The sequence below is a fragment of the Spermophilus citellus genome (genome assembly GCF_964194105.1).
Source record: "Spermophilus citellus genome assembly, chromosome: 2".
NCBI classification, from domain to species: Eukaryota; Metazoa; Chordata; class Mammalia; order Rodentia; family Sciuridae; genus Spermophilus; species Spermophilus citellus.
The window spans coordinates 169,368,773-169,394,768 of NC_138183.1; the positions used below are offsets into that span (position 1 = coordinate 169,368,773).

General features: G+C 34.1%; 1 protein-coding gene across 3 annotated transcripts in view; it reads right to left on the reverse strand.

Annotated features, from left to right (window-relative positions):
* CNTN5 (contactin 5) overlaps window positions 1-25,996 on the reverse strand; it is a gene marked incomplete at both ends in the record, with an annotated part of 738,975 nt that overhangs the window by 239,595 nt on the left and 473,384 nt on the right. For all 3 annotated transcript variants that reach the window (XM_081281778.1, XM_081281777.1, XM_081281776.1), the window contains one exon: window positions 24,295-24,445. In XM_081281778.1, coding sequence (XP_081137904.1) covers window positions 24,295-24,445 — 151 coding nt within the window. The remainder of the gene's footprint in view (window positions 1-24,294; window positions 24,446-25,996) is intronic.

The following is a 25,996-nucleotide window of genomic DNA, read 5'->3' on the forward strand; positions in this document are numbered from 1 at the left end:
CCATGGACTTCCAGTAAACCCTTCTGTGATGTTGTGATCTGAGACTGATTAGGGACTCAACTCTAGGATGGTCACTGAGAAAGGAGGAGGAGGGACTGAAAACACTGTTGAAGAGACTCATGCACATAAAATGGCTTGCGAAATGAGTCCAGAACATAGGGCATAGACTTTTTCTTTCACATATTACTTGTACTCCAATAACTCAGCATGATGAAAGAACCCAAAATCATGCCACTTACAGCCTGTTTGCTGCAGAGAGCACCTCTTGCTTCAGAGTCATGAGGAACATCAGGGCCCCTGACTTCCAGAGAAAGAATGATGGGGAATCACTGCATTAAAGCCAGGTGCACAGGTGCATGCACACTGCTACCCCTACCCCAGCACTCACATACACACAAAAAAGGTAATAACATGAAATTTTAAGCATCCATCTCAGTATGGGGGAAGAACACAGTCCTATTCCACACACATAATTTATACGAACTTAACAGCTCTAAAAGCAGTGTGCCACCTTCTAAATTTTTAAAACAATTTTATAATAGTGTTTAAAAACCAGATAGGGACAGTTTGGAGAACAGAGCTATATCGAAGGGTTTAGTTAAAATGATTTACTTGTGGGTTTTAAACAGCATTAAGTGGTTTGTGAAAAGTGTTCTGATTTGTGCTTAATATGGATGGTGCTTTAAAGTCTGGGCTCTGAAAAGGTGCCCCCCAGGAGACACATTCACCAGGAAAATGCAGGCCTTAAATACAGCTGGGTGTTTGCTTCCACGACTGCTTTTCTGAATATTAACATTTAAACCATCCACAGAGGGCTTGCAGATGCTTCACTGGGTAAATGAAGGAGAAATAGGAAAACTTACATACCAATGCTATTTCTTCCTAATTCAGTGATCATTCTGGGGTCTATTTGGTTGACCAGAGAATGAGAATTTAAGTTAGCATGGAAAAAGTTATTACAGAAACCCAAATGTGTTTAGTTAATACTCTTAAATTCAATAAACAAAGAAAACTGACCCTGCATATGTTTACAACTTCCTGATTCAATTCCATGGTGTTTTGATTTAACCATATATGAGAAAAGCCTTGGATATTTTTGTGAATAATATGAGAGTAATCACAAATATATTACTTGTTATTATAATATCTTTCTTCAAAGAAATTCAGAACAGTAGATGATACCATTTCCTCCATTCCTCATAATATCCTGCATAATTTAGCTTGAATTTTGACCTTGGATGTGCACATTTGGGAAGCTGAGCCATGGAGATATACAGTAAGAGCGTCAGAGGATTTGGGCACATGTGTTGCTCTGATGCACTCATTTAAAAGTATTTTTATTTTAGTTTCTGCAATGTGCAGAGCATCATTCTAGGCTCTGGATTCACTAAAGGAAAAGAATAATGGGATCCCTGCCTCATGGAGATGCTATTCTAAGGAGAGACACGGATAATGAGTACATAAAAATAAATAAGTACAAACAATAGTGCAGAGTGGGAAGAGTGATTTGAAGAATAGAACATGAGGAGGAGGGAAAGGGGCAATTGGGACGGGGTTACTACTACAGATCAAGGTCCCAGAATGCCTCCGAGAAGATACCATTTGACCTAGGAAGTAGACATTGAGCAGAAGACAACAGTGCAAGCCAGTGGATGGCTCTGAGGCGGGAATATGTGGTTGGAACAGGGAGAAGGATGGTGGGACTGGACCTCCATGAACAAGAGGAAGCAAGGACTAAGACAAGGCAAAGGCCAATAGGTGGTCTTCAGCTGGTGGAGGTTCTCACATGTGGTGGTATGGATTTAATGGTATTCCAAACAGAGGGGGAAGCCATTGGAAGGTTTCAGGAAGTCAGCTGACATGATTAAAGTTATGTTTTAGAATAAAACTGGTGGCTCTAAAGAACACAGTATCTGCGGAAAGACTGGATAAAGAAAGGCCAGTGTGGAAGCTGTCAGGTAGGACGGCCCAGATACAGTGGTATGGGTTATGTGGGTAGCTGGGTAGGCAAATCCCCTTTGAGCAGTTTGAAAGATTATATTTTTGTTGCACAAAATGATTAATGATTAGCCATGTATATAAATAATAGGTGTTAAAGAAAAATATAAATGAATTTTCTATACTACAAGAACAAAGCCAAGAGGTACTCTGAACAAAAAAGTGAGCCCTCACCAGACAAAGTGGATAACACCTCGATTTTGGACTTTTCAGCCTTTAGAGATGTGATAAATAAATTTCTGATGTTTATAATAATAATAAGAAGAAAATAAATAAACGGGTCAGGTTAGCTGGCCTTTTAACGATAAAATTCAAAGATAAAATCTGAAAGCCTGTGCCCTCCTTGTAGTGAGAATAGCCTCTGGCCTACATTAACGTGACCAGCATCACTGTCTACGATGCTCACAGTAAGGAGGATAGCTGCTTTGCTGGGTATCTTCCGTATGCCAGATGCAGATTGACACCATGTGCCAAATTTACAAGTTTCATAAAAATCTTCTGACATAGTTGTTGAGAGCCACAGCCAAAGGGGCCCCAGCAAACTTCCAGCTGCCAGCTGATGATTGGCTCACAGCGGCCCCAGCAACATCTAGCTGATTGGCTCCTCCACTGAGCTGCTCATTGGGGGACTTCTTTGGCTCCGACCATGCAACCCAGCCAATGGGCCTCAAGAGCAGGAGGATTGTGGGAGGTGGTGAGGCTTGTGTGGGTGAGAGGCTTGGGGAAGCCAGTGGTGGCAGTTGGGCTCTGAGGGTTTTTTCCTGAGGAGCTGTTTTGTTTGGCGTTTGTAGTTCTAAAAATAAAGTTAGTTTCTTTTGACAAGTGGCTCCTGAATTGTGACCAGCCAGACTGTGGCACATAGTTATCACTGTCCTCATCTCAGAAATGAGAAAGTTAAGGATTAGAAACTTAGTTAGGCAAGTTCAATGTATGACAAATAGTATTTCTTTATTAGGTGCTTAACACCCTATGCTGGGCCCAGAGTTCCTAAACATTCCTGGCACCCTTACTTACTAACTGAGCAGCTGGGATCAGATTATTGCACTCTTCCATGATTCAGTTTCTTTGTCTGTAAACAAGTGTTAATTCAAAACCAACTTTTTGGGATAAGTGAGCTAATAAACATAATATTTTCAGTTCTTTTCATTCTTTTATAAATCCACAGTAAACTTTATTTTATTGTTTTTGCAGTGCTGGGGATCAAACCTAGGGCCTTGTATATGCTTGGCAAGTGCTCTGTCTCTGAGCTATTCCTCAGCCCTCAACCATTCTTGATTTTTTTTTTTATTGTTCAGATTACACAGACAGTAAATGATTGTTCATACTTCTCTTCAGAATTTTATTTTCAGTAAAAATTATATCGACAAATATTGACTTTAATGGAAAAATTGGGGCCCTACCAAACAAATAATGTTTTTAGATTTATTTGTTTATCAGTAACTATCACAAAATGGGACAATAAAAATTCCCTAAATATTGATTCAATTTTTTTCTTACATGTGAGAATTTTAAAGTATATATGCCAATTAGTATCTTACAACAGTTGCTAAAATTAAAGCTTCAAAATATACACACATTAAATGATCTATTCCAACAGAGAAAACAGTGGTATAACATAAAATTAAAAACTATAAGCATTCTGCATATTTTTTCTAGAAAAATGAGAGTATTATAAACAGAGCTTAACTCAGATATTCTGATACTGTCTTCCCTTCCTCCATTTTTAGTTGTTTGTATACACAACCACACTCACCCCCTAACATGTAGGAGATGCCTTTAAAAGACACAGGATATCTAAAGTACTTAGGAAATACAGCTTACCACACACTGAGTGTTTTTTTGTTATTAGTTATCTCAATCCAGTGATGCAGACATTGTGCACAGTGATGAAGAATAGGAGCCTCTGAATTGCTATGGGGGAAACCAAACCCAAGCTATTTGTTGTCGATGTAATTGTTTCATGCAGAATCTAAAAAAGGAGTTTCTTTCACAAAGCCTTTCAGAACATGGCACTTAAAATGCTCTTCTGGTCTCACTAAGGGAAAGAAGGAATAACCAAGCAGCTTACAAAATATGTAGGTCTTGGGAAAAGTTATCACTCATGGATAAACTCAAATATATATTCTAACTAAATATAGAATTCAAAATTAAAACACAACTGTTTCCCAGAAGCATGCTTTTTCTTATTCCTGAATAATGCCACTAACCTCCCATTCAGAACTAACACTTTGATACCAATGAATTATATTCTCACTCTTTTTGTTGTATAGAAATGTAAATTTGCTTTTGTTTTGTTTTGAATTTGAACACATAATTAAACTATAAAAATTCAAACATTTTTCTGCAGGTGATATTGGGCTTTCTTCATGTAAATGAAATCGGTTGCCAATAATGCAAATTTTGTTTTTCCTTTTTATTTCTCATTACTTTTTATTTTCCTAGGCTGGCCAGGATGCCCAGTAAAACGTTTAATAGATTTGCATTTAATATATGCTTATGAATCAAAGTGTGAAATATGATATGTCAAGAACTATGTAATGTTTTGAACAACCAACAATAAAAATTTTAAAAAAATGTATGCTTATATCTTTCTTTTTTTATGGGGGGATAACTGGGAATTGATCCCAGAGGAGCTTTACCACTGAACTTTATCTCCAGCCATTTTTCTTTTTTTTTTTTTTTTAATTTTAAGACAGGTTCTCACTAAGTTGCTTAGGACCTCATTAAGTTGCTGAGTCTGGCCTCAAAGTGAGCCACTGGGATTATAGGCATGTACCAGAGCACCAGGCTGTTTGTTTCTTTACTTATTTTTAAAAATATCTTTAGAAGTTCAGGAAGTTCCTTTTGGCTTATATGGTTGATAAGAAATTATTTTTAAGAATCATAAATAGATATTGTATTTTATCAAACGCTTTGAGAAGATCTTATGTTTTTTTCTTAATCTTTAGTGTTGTAAACTATGTTAATTGATTATCTCATATTAAAATAAGTTGGTTGCCTATTTGAAACCCAAATTGCCTATGTAGTACCTTTTTGTATATTTGGTGGTATTCTATTCCCAAATATTTTCTTTAGAATTTTTAAATCTATGTTTATGAATGACATGGTTTGTAATTTTTCTTCTTATTCTCTCCTTGTCAGATTGAATTAAGTTTATTGTCCCTTTTACCTATACTGTGGAATACTGCAGAAAGGCTATCAAATCTCATTTGTTATTATTTCTTTGGTAGAATTCTCCAGTAAAGCATCTAGGCTTTGAGGTCTCTCTGTGATATGTAGTGTTTCCACTACCTATTTAATAATTAGTGAATGATTTGTTTTTTCCACTTCTTGAGTCAGTGTGGGTAGGTTTTTTTTTAATTTATTCATTTTATGTAAGCATTATAGTTTGTTGACATTGTTATTCATCATATTTTGTTCTTTTTTAATTCATAGCATATATGCTTATATTTCCATTTTCTCATTTTTTTAATATCTTCTCTCATTTTCTTTATCACTAAAGATGTGTTAGTTATTTGAAAGAATGAGTATTTGATTTGACCAACCTTCCAACTGCATTGGATATTTGCTTTTAATTTAATTATTTTTTTATTTTTATTACTTTCTTGTGTTTACTTTGCACTTTGTGTTCTTAATTTCTTAAGGCATATGCTTAGACCATTCATTTTCAAGTTTCCTCTTTTCTAATATAAGTATTTAGAGGCACACAATTTCCCCTAAGGCCTGAAATACAAGGAAAACATGAAATTCCCCTACTATCATGATGGAGTCACTTACTTTTTCCTACAAAACTATTTTGCATATTTTGAGACAATGTCATGAGCTATATATAGTGTTATGGTTTAGATACAAGATGTGTTTAAGCAAGAATATTCAGAATTAAAATGATAGGATTATGAGGATGTAACCTAATCAGTTCCTCCTAGTTTGAGTGGACTAAATGGGTGGGCAGGTGGGTCATGGCTGGGGGAGGTGGGTCATTGGGAGAGTTCCCTTGAAGGGTGCATTTTCCTTACAGCCCCTTCCCCTTTCTGTTTCCTGGCTGTCAGGAATGGCGTAGCACCGGTCTATCACACCCTCTGTCATGATGTTCTGAGCCCAGAACAATGTAGTCAGTGGACCATGGACTAAACCTCTGAAACTGAGTCAAAATGAACTTTTCCTCCTCTCAGCTGTTCTTTTCAGGTGTTTTTCTTCAGTGACAAAAACCTGACTAACACATAGGTTTTGTTACTTGGTCAACTGAAGCTTTTATATAGGGACCATCTTTATGTTTCTTCTTCTATAGTCTATTTTTCTGATATTGATGTGTCAAGTTTTCTGATGGTCAGCATTTAAATGATACATATCCCTGAACTATTTAGCTTTTGATTTTTCCATTTCCCTAACTTAAAAAAAAAAAGCTTTTGCAAACACATGATTGCTAGGTTTTTATTTCTAGTTCAGCATTTATAGTAATTTTTGTCGGTTTTGGTTTGTTTTTACTAAACTATTTCTTGCTTTCTATTTGTCTCTCATTTTCTATTGTTGGGACAAAGAAAAAATACCCCAAAACATGGTACACTTTGGAAGGTTGACAATGTTGACCTGAAGGATAATGGAAGGGCCTCAGAAGCAAAGATAATTTTTAACATTTTCCTGTCCTCCTTTTTCCTGCTCCCCCACCCCATCCCCATTTTACCTCCAGGGTATACCATAGAAACGAATTCTTTTTCCCCAAGGAAGCTCATAAAAACTAGAGCTTCACTTTCCCCAAACCAGACATAAAACTAGAAATGTTACTCTAACTTCTCTTCACCCGCCTTTCCATGTTAGAGCTGGCCATAAAAACTCACCTCCTTCCTGCTTTGCCTGATAATAGATCAAAAGTCCATCTTCTAGAGGGTTTTTCCTATACCCAGGAAGAAGGAATGCTGTACAAGAGGTCAAGAAAAATCTAAATGGACAGACCCTGCTGGGCTCTCCCTCTTGGACTTTTACCATTGGGTAATAAAAAGCAAAACATTCTTTTGTTTAAGAGTATTTCCATATCACTTCAATTCTTCATTGATTCTGAGCCTAAAAATGAATATTTTTCTCTGGGATCTTTGGGTTTTCAATTATAAAGATTCCCATCAAATAAAACTTCAATTAAATAAAGTTGTGAACTTTTTCTTGTGTTAATCTGTCTTTTGTTATAGGAGTGTAGGCCATATCCCAGGGTGAACATAGATGTAGCACTTTTTGGCCTCTATACTATATATACATCTTTTTCCTGTGTTTTTATTTTTAAACTTTTCATTACATTTATTTAGTCAACTAGTTTGGAAACAGTATACATTATTTTAATTCTTTGCCTTGCTGCACTAAAAATTTAAAAAGGCTTAAACTTAGCAAATTCTAAAATAAATTCACATGTGCACCTGTTTCCAAATAACTAAAGCAACTTGGAACATTTTAAATACCTTCTCACATTATTGTTTTTAGGTTTTTGATTATTTTTCTTGTCTTAGAGCATTAAAAAATATTTCTGCTTCATATGATGGCTTTTGCCAATCTTAACCCACATATTGATAATTTTATTCTTTATTGTCTGTCAACTGAGATTATGTTAAGTAAAATTTTAGATTGAAGTTTTCAGGCCATCAGGTAGTATAAATTAGTTTCTGGTTTGTGTACAAAAACTTAAGTGATGGATACCCTGTACTCATCCAAATCAGTCCTAAAACACTGAAGGAGATAATTTTTCTTTACAACTCTCTAAATAAGATGGTTTATTTCAAGTGCACTCTATGCTTTAGGGATAGCAATTTGTGGGAAGAGTCTAACAAAGGCATTCTCTGGGTTGTGTCTTATTCCTTCTATGTCTAGTGGCATGTAAAAACAATGCTTGCTGCTAGTATTTAGCAAATATCCTTGAAGTGAATGGTGGCTTTCATACAAGGTTACTGCCAATGTATGCTCAGTGCTTGGGCTTCTCATTTCCTTTGGTCTTTCTTGCCAGATCATGGATGAAATAAACACAAAACTATATTTATTTAATGTATTTTTTATTTAAGTCATGTTTTAATTCGTTTTAGAAGACAGATTGAGTAGTTAATGTGTGTGTTTTTTTTTTATAAAGGAAAACAAACCTACTTAAAAAAAATTGAATAATAAAGTAGATATTGTTCCAAAATAGATGTGAATAGAATCTTTCAATGAATACCATTTTGTTACTAAGACAAGCATAAGCTCAATCTGCTTTTTAAAGTTCTTTTCAGTTTAAACTTAGCTATTCAATCTTCCCAGTTTATTTTGCATCTTTATATATGATTTACAAATTTGACCAAAGGTGTAGATTTTATTTATCACCAAAGTTCCCTGGATTCATGATTGTGCTTTTTACAAATTCTGAACTCTCTTTCTAAATACTCTCTATCCCTGCATGTCAAAATTTTATTCAAGAAACATTTGAAATAGGAGCTCTTCCAAAAAGTTTTTTCTTTTGGTATATTTCATCCAAATTTTATTTTTTTCCTCTCTGAATTCTGAAAGTTTTTTGCACAGAAGAGTACACTTAGAACTGGTTTTGGATTCAAACAGAATTGGACCCTCTCTCTAACTGTGCAACTTGCTCTGTGTTAGAGTTTAAGCAATCTTTCTGTGACTTGATTATTTAAAGTATGCTAATTAGAGATCACCCACTGCAGCCTGCATGGAACCCATGCCCACAGAAGGCCCAGGTCCACACCTCAACCCATGGGGCAGACATCCGCCAGAGCCTAGCCTCTGGCACAGGACCGCCTCTTCCAACCAGCAGACTACTGTGGGAGCCCAAGTCTGGCCCAGATCTGTCCACACTGGCTTGTGCAGAACCCAGGTCCAGGGCGGGTACCAGTTCACCCCTTCCCCACCTGGGAGCCTAAGCCTAACCCACTTCCATCTTGGAACACTGCAGTCATCGCCATTGACTTCCCCACATAGTAGCCCATGACTTTTTGGCAGCAGACAGGGCCTACAAGCAGCTACATCTCAAAGCAGGCATCCCAAAGGGAGTGTGATGCCCACTCTTTCAGCCCCATCTCTAAGACATTGCTTCCATCTTGGGACACCTTAACTATTATCTCGAGTTATCTTGGCTATTGCCCCCACCATCTTTACATGCAGTAGAATACATTGAGGGACACCAGCAGGATCTGGAAGCCCAACATCAAGGTGAGGTACAGACAATCTGCACAGATACTTTAAGAATATAGGGAAGAAACTGTGATATCTCAGATCCACACTGCAAGAAAGGAAGACACATAGACAACATGAAAAAAACAAGGGAGGAAAGTGCCCCAAACCAGGACACTGTAATAAAAGAACCCATGGACAGCAAAGTTGATGAAATGTCAGAGAAAGAGTTCAGAAGGTTCATAATTAAAATGATCTGTGAATTAAAGAATGACCTAAATGAACAAATACAGGCAAAAAATTGATCATTCCAACAAAGAGAAAAAAGAGCAAATAGAGGTAACAAAAGATTACTTCAAGAGAGAGATAGAGACTCTGAAAAAAAAAAAAACAGTCAGAAATGCTTGAAATGAAGGATAAAATAAATAAAAAAAAAAAAAACTCATAGAAAGCAGAACCAACAAACTAGATCACTTGGAAGAAAGAACATCAGATAATGAAGACAAAGTATACAATCTGGAAAACAAAGTTGATCACACAGTGAAGATGGTAAGAAACCACGAACAGAACATCCAAGAATTATGGGATGGCATCAAAAGACCAAATCTAAGAGTTATTAGGATAGAGGAGTGCACAGAGTTTCAAACCAAAAGAATGCACAATCTCTTTAATGAGATAATATCAGAAAATTTCTCAAGCATGAAGAACAAATTGGAAAACCAAATACAAGAAGCTTAGTGGTCACCAAATATACAAAATTACAACATATTTACACAAAAACACACTATAATGAAAATGCCTAGCATACACAATAAGGATAGAATCTTAAAGGCTATAAGAGAGAGGAATCAGATCACATATAGGGAGAGAACAATTTGTATCTCAGCAGATTTTCCAACCCAGACGCTCAAAGCCAGGAGATCCTGGAACAACATATACCAAGCTCTGAAAGAAAATGGATGCCAACCAAGAATCTAATATCTAGCAAAACTAAGCTTTAGATTTGATGATAAACAAAAGTTAAAAAAAATTACAACTACAGAACATCCCCAGCAAAATGTTCCAAGAAGAGGAAATGAAAAACAATGATGAAAATCAGCAGAGGGAGGAATTACACTAAAGGAAAATCTAATCAGAGGAGAAACCAACTCACATTAAATACCAAAAATAAACAAAAATTACTGGGAATACAAATCATGTCTCAATAATAACCCTGAATGTTAATGGCCTAAACTCACCAAAAGACGTACACTAGCAGATTTGATTTAAAAAAACAAACAAACAAACAAACAACAACAACAAAAACAATATGCTGCCTCTAAGAGACTCACCACATAGAAAAAGACATCCAAACATTGAAGGTGAAGAGTTGGGAAAAATCATACCATTCACATAGACTATGGAAGCAAGCAGAGGTTTCCATTCTCATATCAAATAAAGTAGACTTCAAACTAAAGACAATCAAAAAGAATAAAGAAGGACACTACATACTTCTCAAGGGAACAATACACCAACAAGACTTAACAATTATAAATATATATGCTCCAAACAATTGAGCCTCTAAATTCATCAAACAAACTCTTCTCAAGTTCAAGAGTCAAACAGACCACAACACAATAATTTTGGGTGACTTTAACATACTGCTTTCATAACTGGATAGATCTTTCAAACAAAAGGTGAACAAAGAAACTATAGAACTCAATAATACAATCAATAACTGACTTAACTGACAGATATATAATATTTCATCCTTTAATAGGAGAATACACTTTCTTTTCAGAAGAACATGGATCCTTCTCTAAAATAGACCATACACTATGCCACAAAGAAACTCTTAGCAAATATAAAAAGTAGAGATACTACCCTGCATTCTATCAGATCATAATGGAGTAAAATTATAAATCAATGATAAAATAAGAAATAAAAATCACTCCAACACCTGGAGACTAAATAATATGCTACTGAATGAACAATGGGTTGCAGAAGACATCAAGGAGGAGACTAAAAAATTTTTAGAGGTGAATGAAAACACACATACAACAGATCGAAATCTCTGGGACACTATAAAAGCAGTTCTAAGAGGAAAGTTCATTACATGGAGTTCATTCCTTAAAAGAAGAAAAAGTCAACAAATAAATGACTTAACATCACATCTTAAAGCCCTAGAAAAGGAATAAATCAACACCCAAAAGCAGCAGAAGACAGGAAATAATTAAAGTCAGTGCTGAAATCAATGAAATTGAAACAAAAGAAACAATTGAAAAAATTGACAGAACAAAAGTTGGTTCTTTGAAAAAAATAAATAAAATTGACAGATCCTTAGCCATGCTAATGAAGATAAGGAGAGAGAAAACTCAAATTACTAACATACATGATGAAAAAGGAAATATCACAACAGACACTACAGAAACACAGAAGATAATTAGAAATTATTTTAAAAATTATACTCCAATAAAATAGAAAACATTGAAGGCATTGACAAATTTCTAGGGTCATATAATTTGCCCAAATTGAATCAGGATGATATACACAATTTAAACAGATCAATTTCAAGTGACAAAATAGCAGACACCATCAAAAGTCTACCAACCAAGAAAAGCCAAGACTGGATGAATATACAGCTGAGTACTATAAGACCTTTAAAGAATAACTAATACCAATACTCTTCAATTTATTTCAGGAAATAGAAAAAGAGGCAGCACTTCCAAACTCAATATAAGGCCAATATCACCCTGACCCTAAAACCAGGCAAAGACACTTCAAAGAAAGAAAACTTAGACCAATATCTCTAATGAACATAGATGTAAAAATTCTCAATAACATTCTGGCAAATCACATACAAAAACATATCTAAAAGATGGTGCACCATGATCAAGTGGGATTCATACCAGGGATGCAATGTTGTTTGAATATAAGGGAATCAATAAATGTAATTCATCACATCAATAGACTTAAAGATAAGAATCATATGGTCATCTCAATAGATGCAGAAAAAGCATTTGACAAAATACAGCACCCCTTTATGTATAAAACACTAGAAAAATTAGGGAAACAGGAACATATCTCAACATCATAAAGGCTATCTATGCTAAGCCCCAGGCCAACATTATGCTAAATGGAGAAAAATTGAAGGCATTCCCACTAAAAACAGGAACAAGACAGGGATGTCCTATTTTACCACTTCTATTCAACATAGTTCTTGAAACACTGGCCAGAGAAATTAGACAGACAAAAATAAATAAATAAAGGGATACACAAAGGAAAAGAAGAACTCAAATTGGCACTATTTGATGATGATACGATTCTATACCGGAAGACTCTAAAAGTTCCACTAGAAAACATCTAGAACTAGTTAATGAATTCAGCAAAGTAGCGGGATATGAAATCAACACCCATAAATCAAAGGCATTTCTGTATATCAGTAACAAATCCTCAGAAAGGGAAATGAGGAAAACTACCCCATTTGCAATAGCCTCAAAAAAAATGGGAATCAACAAAAGAGGTGAAAGATCTATAGAATGAAAATTACAGAACCCTAAAGAAAGAAGTCAAAGAAAACCTTAGAAGATGCAGAGATCTACTCTACTCTTGGATAGGCAGGATTAGTATTATCAATATGACCATATTATCAAAAGCACTATGCAGATTTAATGTAATTTCAATCAAAATCCCAATGACATTCCTCATAGAAATAGAAAAAGCAATCATGAAATTCATCTGGAAAAATAAGAGACTCAGAATTGCTAAAGCAATCCTTAGCAGAAAGAGTGAATCAGGTGGCATCCTTATACCAGACCTTAAACTATACTACAGAGCAATAATAACAAAAATAGCATAGTATTGGTACCAAAACAGACTGGTAGACCAATCGTACAGAATAGAGGACACAGAGTCTAACCCACAGAACTACAATTATCTTATATTAGACAAAGGTGCCAAAAACATGCATTAGGGAAAAGGTAGCCTCTTCAAGAAATGATGCTGAGAAAACTGGAAACCCATATGCAACAAAATGAAATTAAACCCCTTTCTCTCACCATGTACAAAACTCAACTCAAAATGTATCAAGGACTTAGGAATAAAACCAGAGACACTGCGTCAAATAGAAGAAAAAGTAGGCCCTAATCTCCATCATGTGGGATTAGGTCCCAACTTCCTTAATAAGACTCCTGTGATGCAAGAATTAAAATCAAGAATCAATAAATGGGATGGACTCAAACTAAAAAGTTTGTTCTCAGCAAAAGAAACAATCTGTGAGGTGAGTAGAGAGCCTACACCTTGGGAGCAAATCTTTACCCCTCACACATCAGATAGAGCACTAATCTCTAGGGTTCATAAAGATCTCAAAAAGCTAATTAAAAAACCCCTCCAAAACCCAAATAACCCAATCAATAAATGGGCCAAGGACTTGAACAGGCACTTCTCAGAAGATGATATACAATCAATCATCAAGAATACAAAAAAATGTTCATCATTGCTAGCAATTAGAGAAATGCAAATCAAAAGCACTCTAATATTTCATCTCCCTCCAGTCAGAATGACAGCTATTATGTATAGAAACAACAATAAGAGTTGGCTAGGATGTGGGGAAAAGGTACACTTATACACTGCTGGCGGGACTGCAAATTGGTGCAGCCAATATGGAAAGCATTACGGAGATTTCTTGGAAAATTGGGAATGGAACCACCATTGGACCAGCTATCCCTTTCCTCCATCTATACCCAAAGGACTTAAAAACAGCATCTTACAGGGACACAGCCACATCAATGTTTATAGCAGCATAATTCACAATAGTTAAACTGTGGAACCAACCTAGATGCCTTTCAATAGATGAATGGATAAAAAAATTGTGGCGTATATACACAATGGGACATTCATTACTCAGCAACAAAAGAGAATAAAATCATGACATTTGCAGGTAAGTGGATAGAGTTAGAGAAGTGAAGTTAGCCAATCCGATAAAACCACATGTCGAAAGTCTCATTTGATATAAGGAGGCTGATTCATAGTGGGATAGGGACAGTGGGCATGGGAGGAATAGAGGAATTCTAGTTAGGACAGAAGAGTGGGAAGGGAAGGGACAGGGCATGGGGTTACAAATGATGGTGGAATGTGACAGACATTATTATCCAAAGTACATGTATGAAGACAAAAATTATGTGAATATACTTTGCATACAACCAGAGATGAAAAATTGCACTCTATATGTGTAATATGAATTGTAATGCATTCCGCTGTCACATGTAAGTAAAAGAGTGCTAATTATATTTTCCCCATAATATTATATTATTACAGAAACTATAATAAAGTAATGCACATACCAAATACTCAATACTCAGTAAATGGTATCTATTTTTACTATTTCTCAATGAGGGCAACTATTGCATACTGTGTTATAGGTTTCCATATTAGTTTTACTTCCCATCAGACAGGTACCTCCTTGGAGGAAAGGGTTCTCTCTTACTTATTTTAGTGTCAACTGGTATAGTGTTTAACCTTACATATGTTGAATATAGTTTTGTTTTTCACTGAAGTGAATCAAATTAAACACAACTGTGCCTAGACCATGTGGCTGTGGCATGAGGGAAAGAATTGGATCTACCATTCGTGAATGAAGAGATGGGGGAACAAAATTAGATCAGTACCCTGAATCCTACAGATGCAAGAATCTAGTCCTCACTTTAAAACATATAAATATATATATGTTTTAAATATATATGTTTATATATATATTTATATGTATATAACACACATACATTTATACATATATCACTTTATATATACATACATATGTGTATCTGCGTGTGTGTGTGTGTATAAATAAATAAAGTAAGGACTATACACACACAAACACACACATATATATTTAAATTTTCATAAGTAATTCTTATAGCAGAGAGAAGTGTGATAAGGACAATATTTACTTATTTTACCTGTTATGGGAATTATCTGTAAGATATTTTCATCACAGTTGAGACTCACATCATGTCTATTATTTGTAACCAGATCTCTATTTCTCATTATGAATCCACTACAGTTAAATTAGATTGTGATTTATGCAAAAACTGAAAAAAGTTACTATGCAACTCTCAGAGGAAGCTAAAAATCTCTGCTGTAAAATACTTTTTTCTAAGCATCTTCAGAATCTCTTCTCTTCACTATTCTACATTCACTGAAGAGTCACTTGGGGAGGTAGCAGGATCAGTCACTGGCATGTACTTGGATGCTTGAATTCCCAAGTATTTTAGATGTTGTTTGTATTAAGGACAAATTAAGCTGGAAGTTGCAGTCTAGGGGGCTTTTGGAAAGAAAAACCTTTAAGCAATTAATGCCTTGTTCAAGTTGTGCCTGTGTGGAGAGCACACCCAGGCAACTTGTGTAGCCATTTATAGTAACTGGGGTAAATGAACCATAGTTAGAAGTAGAATTTATGGGCTGTTTGCTAAACTGGTAATTAGCTAGCAATGTAAAGCCACAAACTGGAGATGCTCGTAGTACAAAAGAACCAGGATTATTTTGTTGTCATCTGCAGCTTAAATTAACCGAGCTCCTCAGTGTTATTTTCCATGGGGTATTGATGCCTGTTTGGTTACATTTAACAATTAAGGGGAGGGGAATATGGAAATGAGAAAAAAATGGATGTGAGATCAGAAACGTGGAAAATTTGAAGACATTTGAGGAGGAAACTTTTAATTTTCTATGACCTTAATTTGGGGAAATATCAAGAAGAAAGAGTTGAGGCTTCCTGATGGACATGTCTTGTGGTCTTCAGCATTTAAATGTATGTCATTAATTTGAAGATTCATGACCATTATTATATTATGTAAGCATACTATTAAAAGTGGAATTATTTGAAAAATGTGAAAATACCTTTCCCGATCATTCTTATTCAGCTATTTGGCATACTCTGAGCACATTGTTATTCAATGAATTTGTAATATTTTGGGTTATACATTCCCTGAGGAGAACAAGTTTAGAAACACTGAATATGTTTTAAGCCAATTTATATCAATAATATAAAAAATATTAAGGCACATCCCAGAAGCACCACAATTAAACTAGTTTTAGAATTATTTGGCGCATAATATCTGACCCATTGATCAAGGAAAAGACATAGCCATAAATATTTCTTATAATTAGGACAATAATCAACACTGATGTGATCTAGTTTATCATAAAGAAGAGAAAGTGAAAAATCATAGCAAGATTAAACTTTGGCCCGTGTCTCTAAGTTTGCAGTTTGACTTCATGACATCTGTTGGAAGGAAAGTTAGCTTCATAACGCACTACAAGATTTCACTCAATTGTTGACTATTAAAAAAATAAGTCTTGCATAAGTTGAGGATAGAATGGTGATTACCAGAGGCAGAGGGACGAGGGAGAGGGAGGGTTTGATCACTAAATTATAGTGAAATAGAAGCAAGAAATCCAATGAGCCAGTACATGGTAGATTAATAATAATAATAATAATAGTAATAATAATATAATAAATATATATATATTTTAGAATGCTAGAAGAAATTTGAATGCCTTCACCATAAAAAATGATAAATGTTTGAGGGGATAAATGTGTTAAACCTGACTTAAACATTATACAATATATACATTTATCAAAATATCACATTACACTTCACAGAAATGCACAATTTTCTGTTGCATGTTAATTAAAAATATATCTAAAAATAGGAAAAATTATAATAAGCAAGAAGTAACAAAGTGCTGGTAAACAAGTAAACTAATCCATATTTGGGATTGCCTGATAATCTTTTTGATTGAATATAATATTTATTAAGCACTTCAAAGCCAGGCACCCCTGTAATTCCAGAGGCTTAGGAGGCTGAGGCAGGAGGATTGAAAGTTCAAAGCCAGCCTCAGTAATTTAGTGAGAACCTAAGCAACTTAAAATAAGAGTGGGGATTTAGCTCTGTGGTAAAGTATTCCTGGGTTAATCCCTGGTACCGAAATAATAACAAAACCACCACCCTCAAAAAACCTCAGTATAAGATAAACTAAGTACAACAAATCTTGGCTTTAAAAGGGTACAAAGCTTATTTCTTTTTCAAAGCTGATATGCCATTTAAGGGGATAGGAGGCATAATTCTTGAGGTGGGATCCATGTTTCTTTTTTTTTTTTTAAAGTTTGTCTTAGTTCAAATTTTATATGATATAACCATCTTCAATTTAAAGCCAATGTGAGGTTAGAGAGAGATTGAGTAGGATTGATTAGGTTTCTTTTAAGGATGTTACTCAGAAATTGTATAATTACATTTATGTTAATAGGATCTACTCATCTGTTAGATCCGTCTAGTTCTAAAAGAGCCTTGAATGTATTTTCTAGATGTGTTATTTTCAATTTAAAGCATAAGCAATTCTATTACTAAAATGATGAAAATGCCATTTGAATGCAACTAACCAAATATTTTCCTCATTTGGAAGGTCATTTGAATATGAGTTGTGTGAAAAAGAGCAAGGAAGAGAAAATTTACTATGAAGTTGGTCATGTAGTTTTTGTATAGAATGTAGTATAGAATGTGAAGCTGAGTCGAGAGAGAGAGAGAGAGAGAGAGAGAGAGAGAGAGAGAGAGAGAAAGAGAGAGATATTAAGAGGAAATCCCAGTACTATTCTCCATGTGAATTGAAATGCAATTTCATTGCTAAACAATTTGATTGCTAGGATCACAGAATTATTGACTAGAACCAGGCTTAGTTTTAAAGCTCAGTTTTGCAATTGATGATTTTGAACAAGTCACTTAGTCTCCCTCAAGTGAAATTTCAAAATTTGTATCAAAGATAACAGTAACTAACTGTTATCGAGGGGGCTGTGAATTGACACGGGAGATAAGCAGTTGACTTAAAATTTATCTAACATCTTTCAAACTACACCTTCCTCATAACTTATCTGCTTGACTATATCCAGTGTTGAGAGAACACAAAAAGATAGTTCTTAGAGTAGGATCTTAAATATTATTGAGAGTGACTACTGTGCTACAAAGAAGGAGAGAAAAAGGAAAATTGTAGGTCAAGTTCATAAGGTAAGAAAATGCAGGAACTGTTTTGGGGAATTGTGACTGTCTGGTGTAGTTTTAAAACAGAATGCTTTGGAGATTTTTATTATAGAGGGCCGGCATGTGCTGAGAAGGACAGTAATATTAGAAAGACACAAGAGGGAGAAAGATAGTTGAACAACCCATCAGGCTGGTATAGACTGTGAACTCCACACGTTGGTAGATACTTAACGTTTTATTCACTTCATTGCTGATACTCAGAAATGGAGTATCTACGTATTATAAACACTAGATTTAACCATATGGAATTGAATCACTATTTATCCGTTTTTAACAAAAATGGCAATTTTATGGATTTCAACTTAATAATTGTTGGATGGATTAATGAATATGTGAGGGAAATTTATTGAAAAATCTCAAGAATCATATTGGTGATTTACAATTAAAAATCAATAGAACACTTAACCAGTAATTTCAGCAGAAGAAAATACAGTAAAGGCTGGGATCAGGAATATTTTATGGGAAGGACAGCATACCATATATGAAGAAGAAGAACAGGGAGAAACAAAGAGCACAGTTTAAGATGTTTGCTTCTTGTTTGCTCACGTTGGCCACCAGATGAACAAACAAAAAAATCCCACACAATTCTGGAAAGAATAGTAACTCATGTGCTCAATCAGTTTAAAATTAAATTTATGTTCATTTTATGTCATTCAACTGGCCTAAAATAGAATATGAGAGGGAGCTATTTGAATTGTTTGTAAAATTAAGACGTTTCTTTCCCTAAAGACATAGAGAAATTTAGCAAAAAGAGGAACGGTAATGTCCTTCCCTTAGGTTCAAATTAAATCTAAATTATTTGAATTATATATTTAGGAATATATGTCACCTAAATTTTCTGAAGAAAGTTCCTCCTGAAAATGTTTAGTGTATCTAAACTTTCTTTACTGATTATGAAGCAGATTATAATAATTATATATAATTTATAACATGTAGAAAAGCATACTGAGGATTAAATTTATCTACAAAATATCCAAATTCTTATGGAAAAGCCTGTGAACAATTAGCTGCATTTATTTTCAGATTTTTAACTGTGTTTGCATGCATGCACATACCTTTTCTTCAAATAGAATTTGTTTCCTGCCTATACGTTATCTATTCCACAGATGACACATCATGATCATTTTCTCACTGTTCTTAAATATTCACCCAAAAGCTGTTTTCAAAAACTACAACATTCCATCCTGGTGTGATGGTGCACAGAACAGTTCAAGAGGTTGAGACAGTAGGATCAGAAGTTTAAGGCCAGCCTGAGCAACTTAGTGAGAACATGTCTCAGAATAAAGTAAAAAGGGCTAGGACATAGATCAGTAGTAAAGTGCCCCTGGGTTCAATTCCTACTACTGAAAAAAAAAAAAAACACAGTGTTTCAGTGTTTCATATGGATATATGTGTGTGTATGTGTATTGCATATATATATATATGTGTGTGTGCATATTTTTTGTGTACTTTATCTTTGACATTTCTTTCATGAACTATGCACGCATTGTCACGACAGAATATTTTTAACCTTTTGCTTTGTAATTCTTAATATTTATTAATTTACCTAGTATATTCACACATATGTAAAAATTATACTTTATACTGTATCTATTATTGGTGACTACTCTTTTTATATTTGCTTGGTACCATCTTGTTACCATATTTATGAATATAATTTAGATTTTATGCTTTATGTATATTTGTGCTTTAAACTGTCTCAGGCTCCTCTCTTTTTGCTATTTCTCTCAGTTTTCCAGAATCTCACCCTCAATTATGTATTTTGAAATCAGTCAGGTACACCACCCCTACTCTGCTGTGCATATTCTACCAAGGCCCTAGTGCAGCCCAACTGGAGTGAGGTATTCACCAGTTCCATCCTCTCATCCTTATGAGTATATAAATGTAAATTAACTCTCCTAGAAAACTTAAACAGTGTCTGCCTTCTTGTGCTAAAAGAAATACATGCAATTACACAACTTTCACAATTCACAAATTTCAATATAATTCTTCTGTATTATTATTCATCAACATTAATATTTATTAATCACTTCAAATTGCTAGATTCCTAATCTTCAAAACTGTTTTGGATCAGTACAGATGGCTAAAATAAGAAAACTAACATTTTTGGTGTCTTAAAAAAAATGGCCTTGCTGTGGTAGGAATGTCCCAGGACAAATTTCTGGATTTAGTAGATGTGGGCATAAAGTAGACATTTGTGAAAGATACCCCCTGCTGGTTTCTTATGAATTTATTGTAGTTCCAGAGGTCTAGGCTTCAACCAACCATTTCTTAGTTTAGCCTATTTCTTCTCAAAACAGTGATTTATTCCTCCTACGGTTCTAGCATTCATCCATAGTCTTAATTTCCAATGCTGCTGTGATTTTGTATTTGTGTGTGAGGGTGTGTGTGTGTGTGTGTGTGTGTGTGTATGTGTTTTACTATCAGTGGAAAGGGAAAGTGAAAAAGGTAGTTGTGCACAGTTAGTTTTAGTTGAAACCAGGAAATGGCATCTCAACCCCACAATAATGAACACAAGGTAATTTCCTCATCATCCCCTTCAGCTCATCAGACCTATGGAACAAGAGGCCATCTCTGAGAGCTAACACATTGCAGACTGTAAGCAGTTAAGGAATATTCAGTCACATGAAGTCCTATGTCAGCCTTTCCTCCTAAATGTCATTTTGATCATTTTATTTCCTTTGAAGACATAGGTTTTAATTCACAAAGGAAGTTAAATGATGTATTTTTAATACATAATGCTCATTTTCCCTCATTAAACAACTTCTGAGACACTGAAAAATATCTGATACCTAGGGTCTACATTGCTTTATGTTCTTAATATGTAAAAGACATTGTCATTGAGGAAACAACAAAACAGCTTGTTCATTAGCAAACACAGCATGTAGGTGGAAACAAAGGGACAGAAACAAGACCCTAATTATACCCATGAATTTCTCTTCTTCCTGAGAAAGATTCAGAAGACCATGCTTCCCCTCAGTAACAATGTCCTGTAGGGCTTTTATGAAGAATATATTTCCCCATATGTCTGTGAGTCAGTATGTGAGCTTGATCATTGCTGCCTAATAACACAACATGAATTCCCACTAGAAGTCAACTAATGGGTACTTCAAGCACAATTTTCTATGCGTGTTAAATGAGTAGGTTGAAAAGTTTGCCATTCTGAACCTCCTTTGGTGGGCAGGGAATATTACACGGAATTTTGGACAATACTTTGCTTAAATTATAGTCCCATAAAAGAAAAATTATTCTATAATACTGCTCCTTTATAGAATAATTGCTATTATTTTGGACTCAAGATTTCCTAAGCACCTATTTGAATTATGTTCTAGTATCTCTGTAATTGGTACTGTCCTCTGCCTAGAATGAAAACGGGTGCTTGAATCACTTTAAATTTTAATAATTGTGAATAATTTTTAACCACGGGTGGCATATTCTATGAGGTTCAATCACAGTTTATGTATGTACCAATGGAAAGGAAACAAAATAAATTGTACCCTTACCCAAAACTATAAATTGTTTGTCTTAGTGAAGATTTTATTTGTCCACCAAAAAGACAGAAATTGAACAAGCAATAATGGAAACTTAATATGTGTGCACTGCTGGAGTGCTTCTTGATGATTATATTTTAACAAAAGTTAATGGCCAAGTAATGGAAATAACGAGCTGAAGTGAAAATCCAATATGAGTTTGATGAGTAGAACATTCTGAATGGAAGTATACTAAGGAGAAAATCCCTGTGAAAAGTTTTACTTGCTATGGCTGCTGAAGTTTATTAGTTTCAGTATTAAAATGGAGATGATGGATAAAGGAACCTAAGTAAATGAGCGCTGGTGATCTTCAAGAGCCATGGGCATAACCTATAGGACAATTGAACAAGATGCATAAAAAGAGGAACTGTTTCCAAAAGGCTTTGTCTCTGTTTCCATGAACTCCTCGTGTACGGTCATATGTCTGTACATCATCTGTGAAGCTTATGATGAAGAAGCAAATATTCAGCCTGTAAGTAGAGGAACCTTTCCCAAAGACACTGAGCTAGGTAAATGATGAGAGTGGCAATGTCCGCAATAGATGATAAAAGTGGAGATTTGGGGCTCTTGTGGACCAAAAATGGTTATTTGGGAACAGTTTGATGAACAAATCTATCACAAAGATTATCCAAAAGACTCCTTTAGTCCCAGAAAATTCCTTTAGTTTCCCTTAATTACCACAGAAAGAAAAACGGAATTATAAAAATTATCATACTAATGATAATAGAAAATGATGCTAGGACTGAAAGGTTCAAAGGTTCAAATGGTACTGTCATTATTACCACCACCTACACCATTACCACCATCAATAATCTCAAATAACATTTACTGAGTGTTCAATAGATGCTATCAACCAGCCTATGTAATTTTCCCATAAAATTTCATTCAATTCTGACAACCCACAGGAGTTATTCTTTTAAGTTGCAATTTTATAAGGGAAAAAGTAGGTAAGTTGTTAAAACCTCATAATTTGAAGGGTAAGCAGGACAACTGAGTTCTGTTTTACATTTTGCATCATATTATTAAGTGTTAAAATGTTTTGCAAATTATAAATGCTATAGACTTACGATCAGTCATCATCACTAGTAATAATGTGACTGAATATCTAAGGAGCAGTTCATATTGATCAACCTGTGACAACTTCCATGATATAATCAACTACCAGCTATAAAAAACTTATGAGCTCTGATATAATCTGTTGTCTTTCACATTTTAAATATATCAATGAGAGCCAAATTAATGGAACATATTATAATATATAAGCAGGCAATGTACGTGCAAATTACATTTCTTCTAAAAAATCATATGGTTTAAGTTATTTCTTATCAAAAATTTGGCTTCAGCATAATGATTTCTCTGTTTCCTTAACAAAACAGACAAATAACAAAAGAGCTGTGTTTTTAAGGCCTCCTCCTAATAGAAACAAAACAAAACTCAGAAGATTCTGTCAGAATATGGCAGAGAAAGGTAAACCTTTGATTATTTGATATTTTGCTGATAATGGAATTTTTTGTTGATTATTTGGTATTTTGCTGATAACGCAAATGATTGTCTATAATGCTTGGATGTTATAACATTGCACTTAATAGTTTAGAGTTACAGTTCATTTAGCTCTACATTCAGATTCAACTGTGTAAGTTCTCTAAATTTTTCAAAATACTCCAAAAATTAATTAAAGAATTATTGAAATGAACCTCTAATATTGACTTAAATTATTTAACTATAATTTTACTTACCTTTGTACAAAATAAAACAAGTCAAATTCCTTCTTTCTTATAGACCAAAATGAAAAAAAGAGAAAACCCTCTAAAGCAGTAATATAGAATATTATTTTTATATGATGGAAGTTATTTTTTATCAATCTCAATTATTTCAATTTCATTGGTAACACCAATATAATAATGATTGGCATATATAGGTTGCAATGTAATGATTTAATTCTCTCTTCAATTTTCTCCATTTGTATTGTGATAGTTTGGCTTTCACCAAAATTTGTCAAAGACAAATGTTTACATGTTAAAAATTCTTCTGCACATTTTAAATTTAGCTGTGGCAATCAAAGTAATCCAGTTTTTGGTTTTTGTTCCTTTTGCATCAACATGATTAAAAACAAAAAGGCATCATTGGTACAGAAATCACATGACACAAATTCTATCATAAAGTCATCATCCAGATGATCCAGAATATGTTTTCATTATTTCTGTTATTAACATTGAAGAAAAACACAACCCTTGAAAATGATCATGTAATTTGTGGATCTCTAAATATGCAGACCCAAAATGAAAAGCAAAGATAACTTGCTTAATGAAAGTGTTTGCTTTCTTCAATACCTAGAGAAATTCTGAACTGATGATAAACCGCAAAGAGGCAAAGAAATCTGACCATACTTACGCAGAACTTTGATTTTCTTTTAAAAATCACTAAATAGACAAACCATATACATTTCAGTTAGTTTATGAAATATCTCACAACATCTGTAACACTCTCTTATATACTTCACATGTGTCCTCTGCAACCTCAAAAATGTCTGGTGTTAAGCTATTAAAATAGAAGAGACTTCTTACCTTTTGTTCTCTCTTACTGCTTTATCTCCCTTCTTCCAAGAGATGGTGGGCTTGGGAGAGCCTTCAGGTTTGCATTCTATTATCACTTCTCGGTCTTTGGTGACAATTATTGTTTTCTTCACTTGATTCAGTGCAAAGGTGGGAGCTGAAGCTATTAGAATGGAAAGGTTAGTTTTACCCAAAGCAATGATAATTATGTTTAATTGATGATTCATCTAGATATTTTGACATTTTCCTCTAGGATACATTTTTCATAAAGGCATTAGCAAAACTTTTAATTTATTATTAATTAATATATATTTATCTTTCAAATAGCAGATGTTGGTTTCATTTGTTGTGAGATCCACAGATAAAGGCTGTTTAAAAAATGACTTGCTTTAAATATGATTACCAGCTTCAGTTTGAAAGACTGATGGCCAATGTGTGCAGAAAGTCAGGCGGACAACTAAGGAAGTTTAAGCTTTCTTTGGAAAGACAGTTATTACCTGTGAAGAAGACAATACTATAACTTCCATCTCCTTACTCTGAGTCTTAATTTAATCCACATTTTACTTCAATATTATATAAAATTGAATGTTTTAAATGAAACAAAGTTTTTAGGAAATAGAATTACCTGAATTTTAATTAAAATATTTATTTATTTTTTGCAATTATTCATCTATGTACGATCATTCATTAATATTGCTTTTACTGGATCTTTAGCAAGATGCTTTTATCTCTGAAAGATATGCCTGGAAGTCTACAGTATCTGTGACAATTATACCAATTGGACAATTCTGTGTATATTTCAGAAGAACTTTATGTTCATAATATAGCAATATAACAAATGGTATAATGACATTAAAATATTACATATATACAATCGAGATATGTTAAGAGACTGAAATAAAAGTGAAAAAAACTATGAAGAGATAGCAGTTAACATTTTTCATTGCCTACAGGGAATATAGAGTTTATTAAAGGTAATTTTGAAAATATGTCTAGTGAATAACAAGGATTAGAGAATGTATAGGTAAAGAACTAAAGACTCAATTGTTTCATTCTGAGATGTTACAGAGTATGAATTGACAATACATTAATATTTACTGTACAAGATGTAGGCAATTTAAACAGACTACTGTTTATATTCACTATAGATTTTTTATAATGTGCAGAAATTAAACTGCAAATATTCATAATTCAATAAGTTGATTAATGATGAATTATATTTGGATTATATTTATAAATGCTAGTTCTCCAGGTTTCCGAGATTTTTGGTGTTATGTAAATGTAATATGTTTTGGGAATTTAAGTGGGGAGTAGAAAGTATGCTTTGTCTTCCCCCTATTTGGGGGAGACAATGAATTAGGATCACAAAAGTATATCTCTTTGTATTACAACCATTCCATAATAAAAGTTTAGGAAACTATCAGATGGGAAAAAAGTAAATTAATTTCAGTGTTCAAAATATGCTTATTCTGGATAAACTCTTTCACTATATTCACTCTTACCTATAATATTTAAATAGTCAATCTGTTGCTAGTGTCCAGTTTCCATTCTTTTTTTTCTTTCAGTTTTCATTCTTATGAAAGGAATAGCCTCTGAGCCTGCCTTGCCTGACCTCCAGAGGCTTTCTCATTTATTAAGAATTATAACAACTTTATGTCCCATTAGAAGAGGATGATTTACCCTGGAGTCCTGTCTTGTAGGAGACACAATTAGT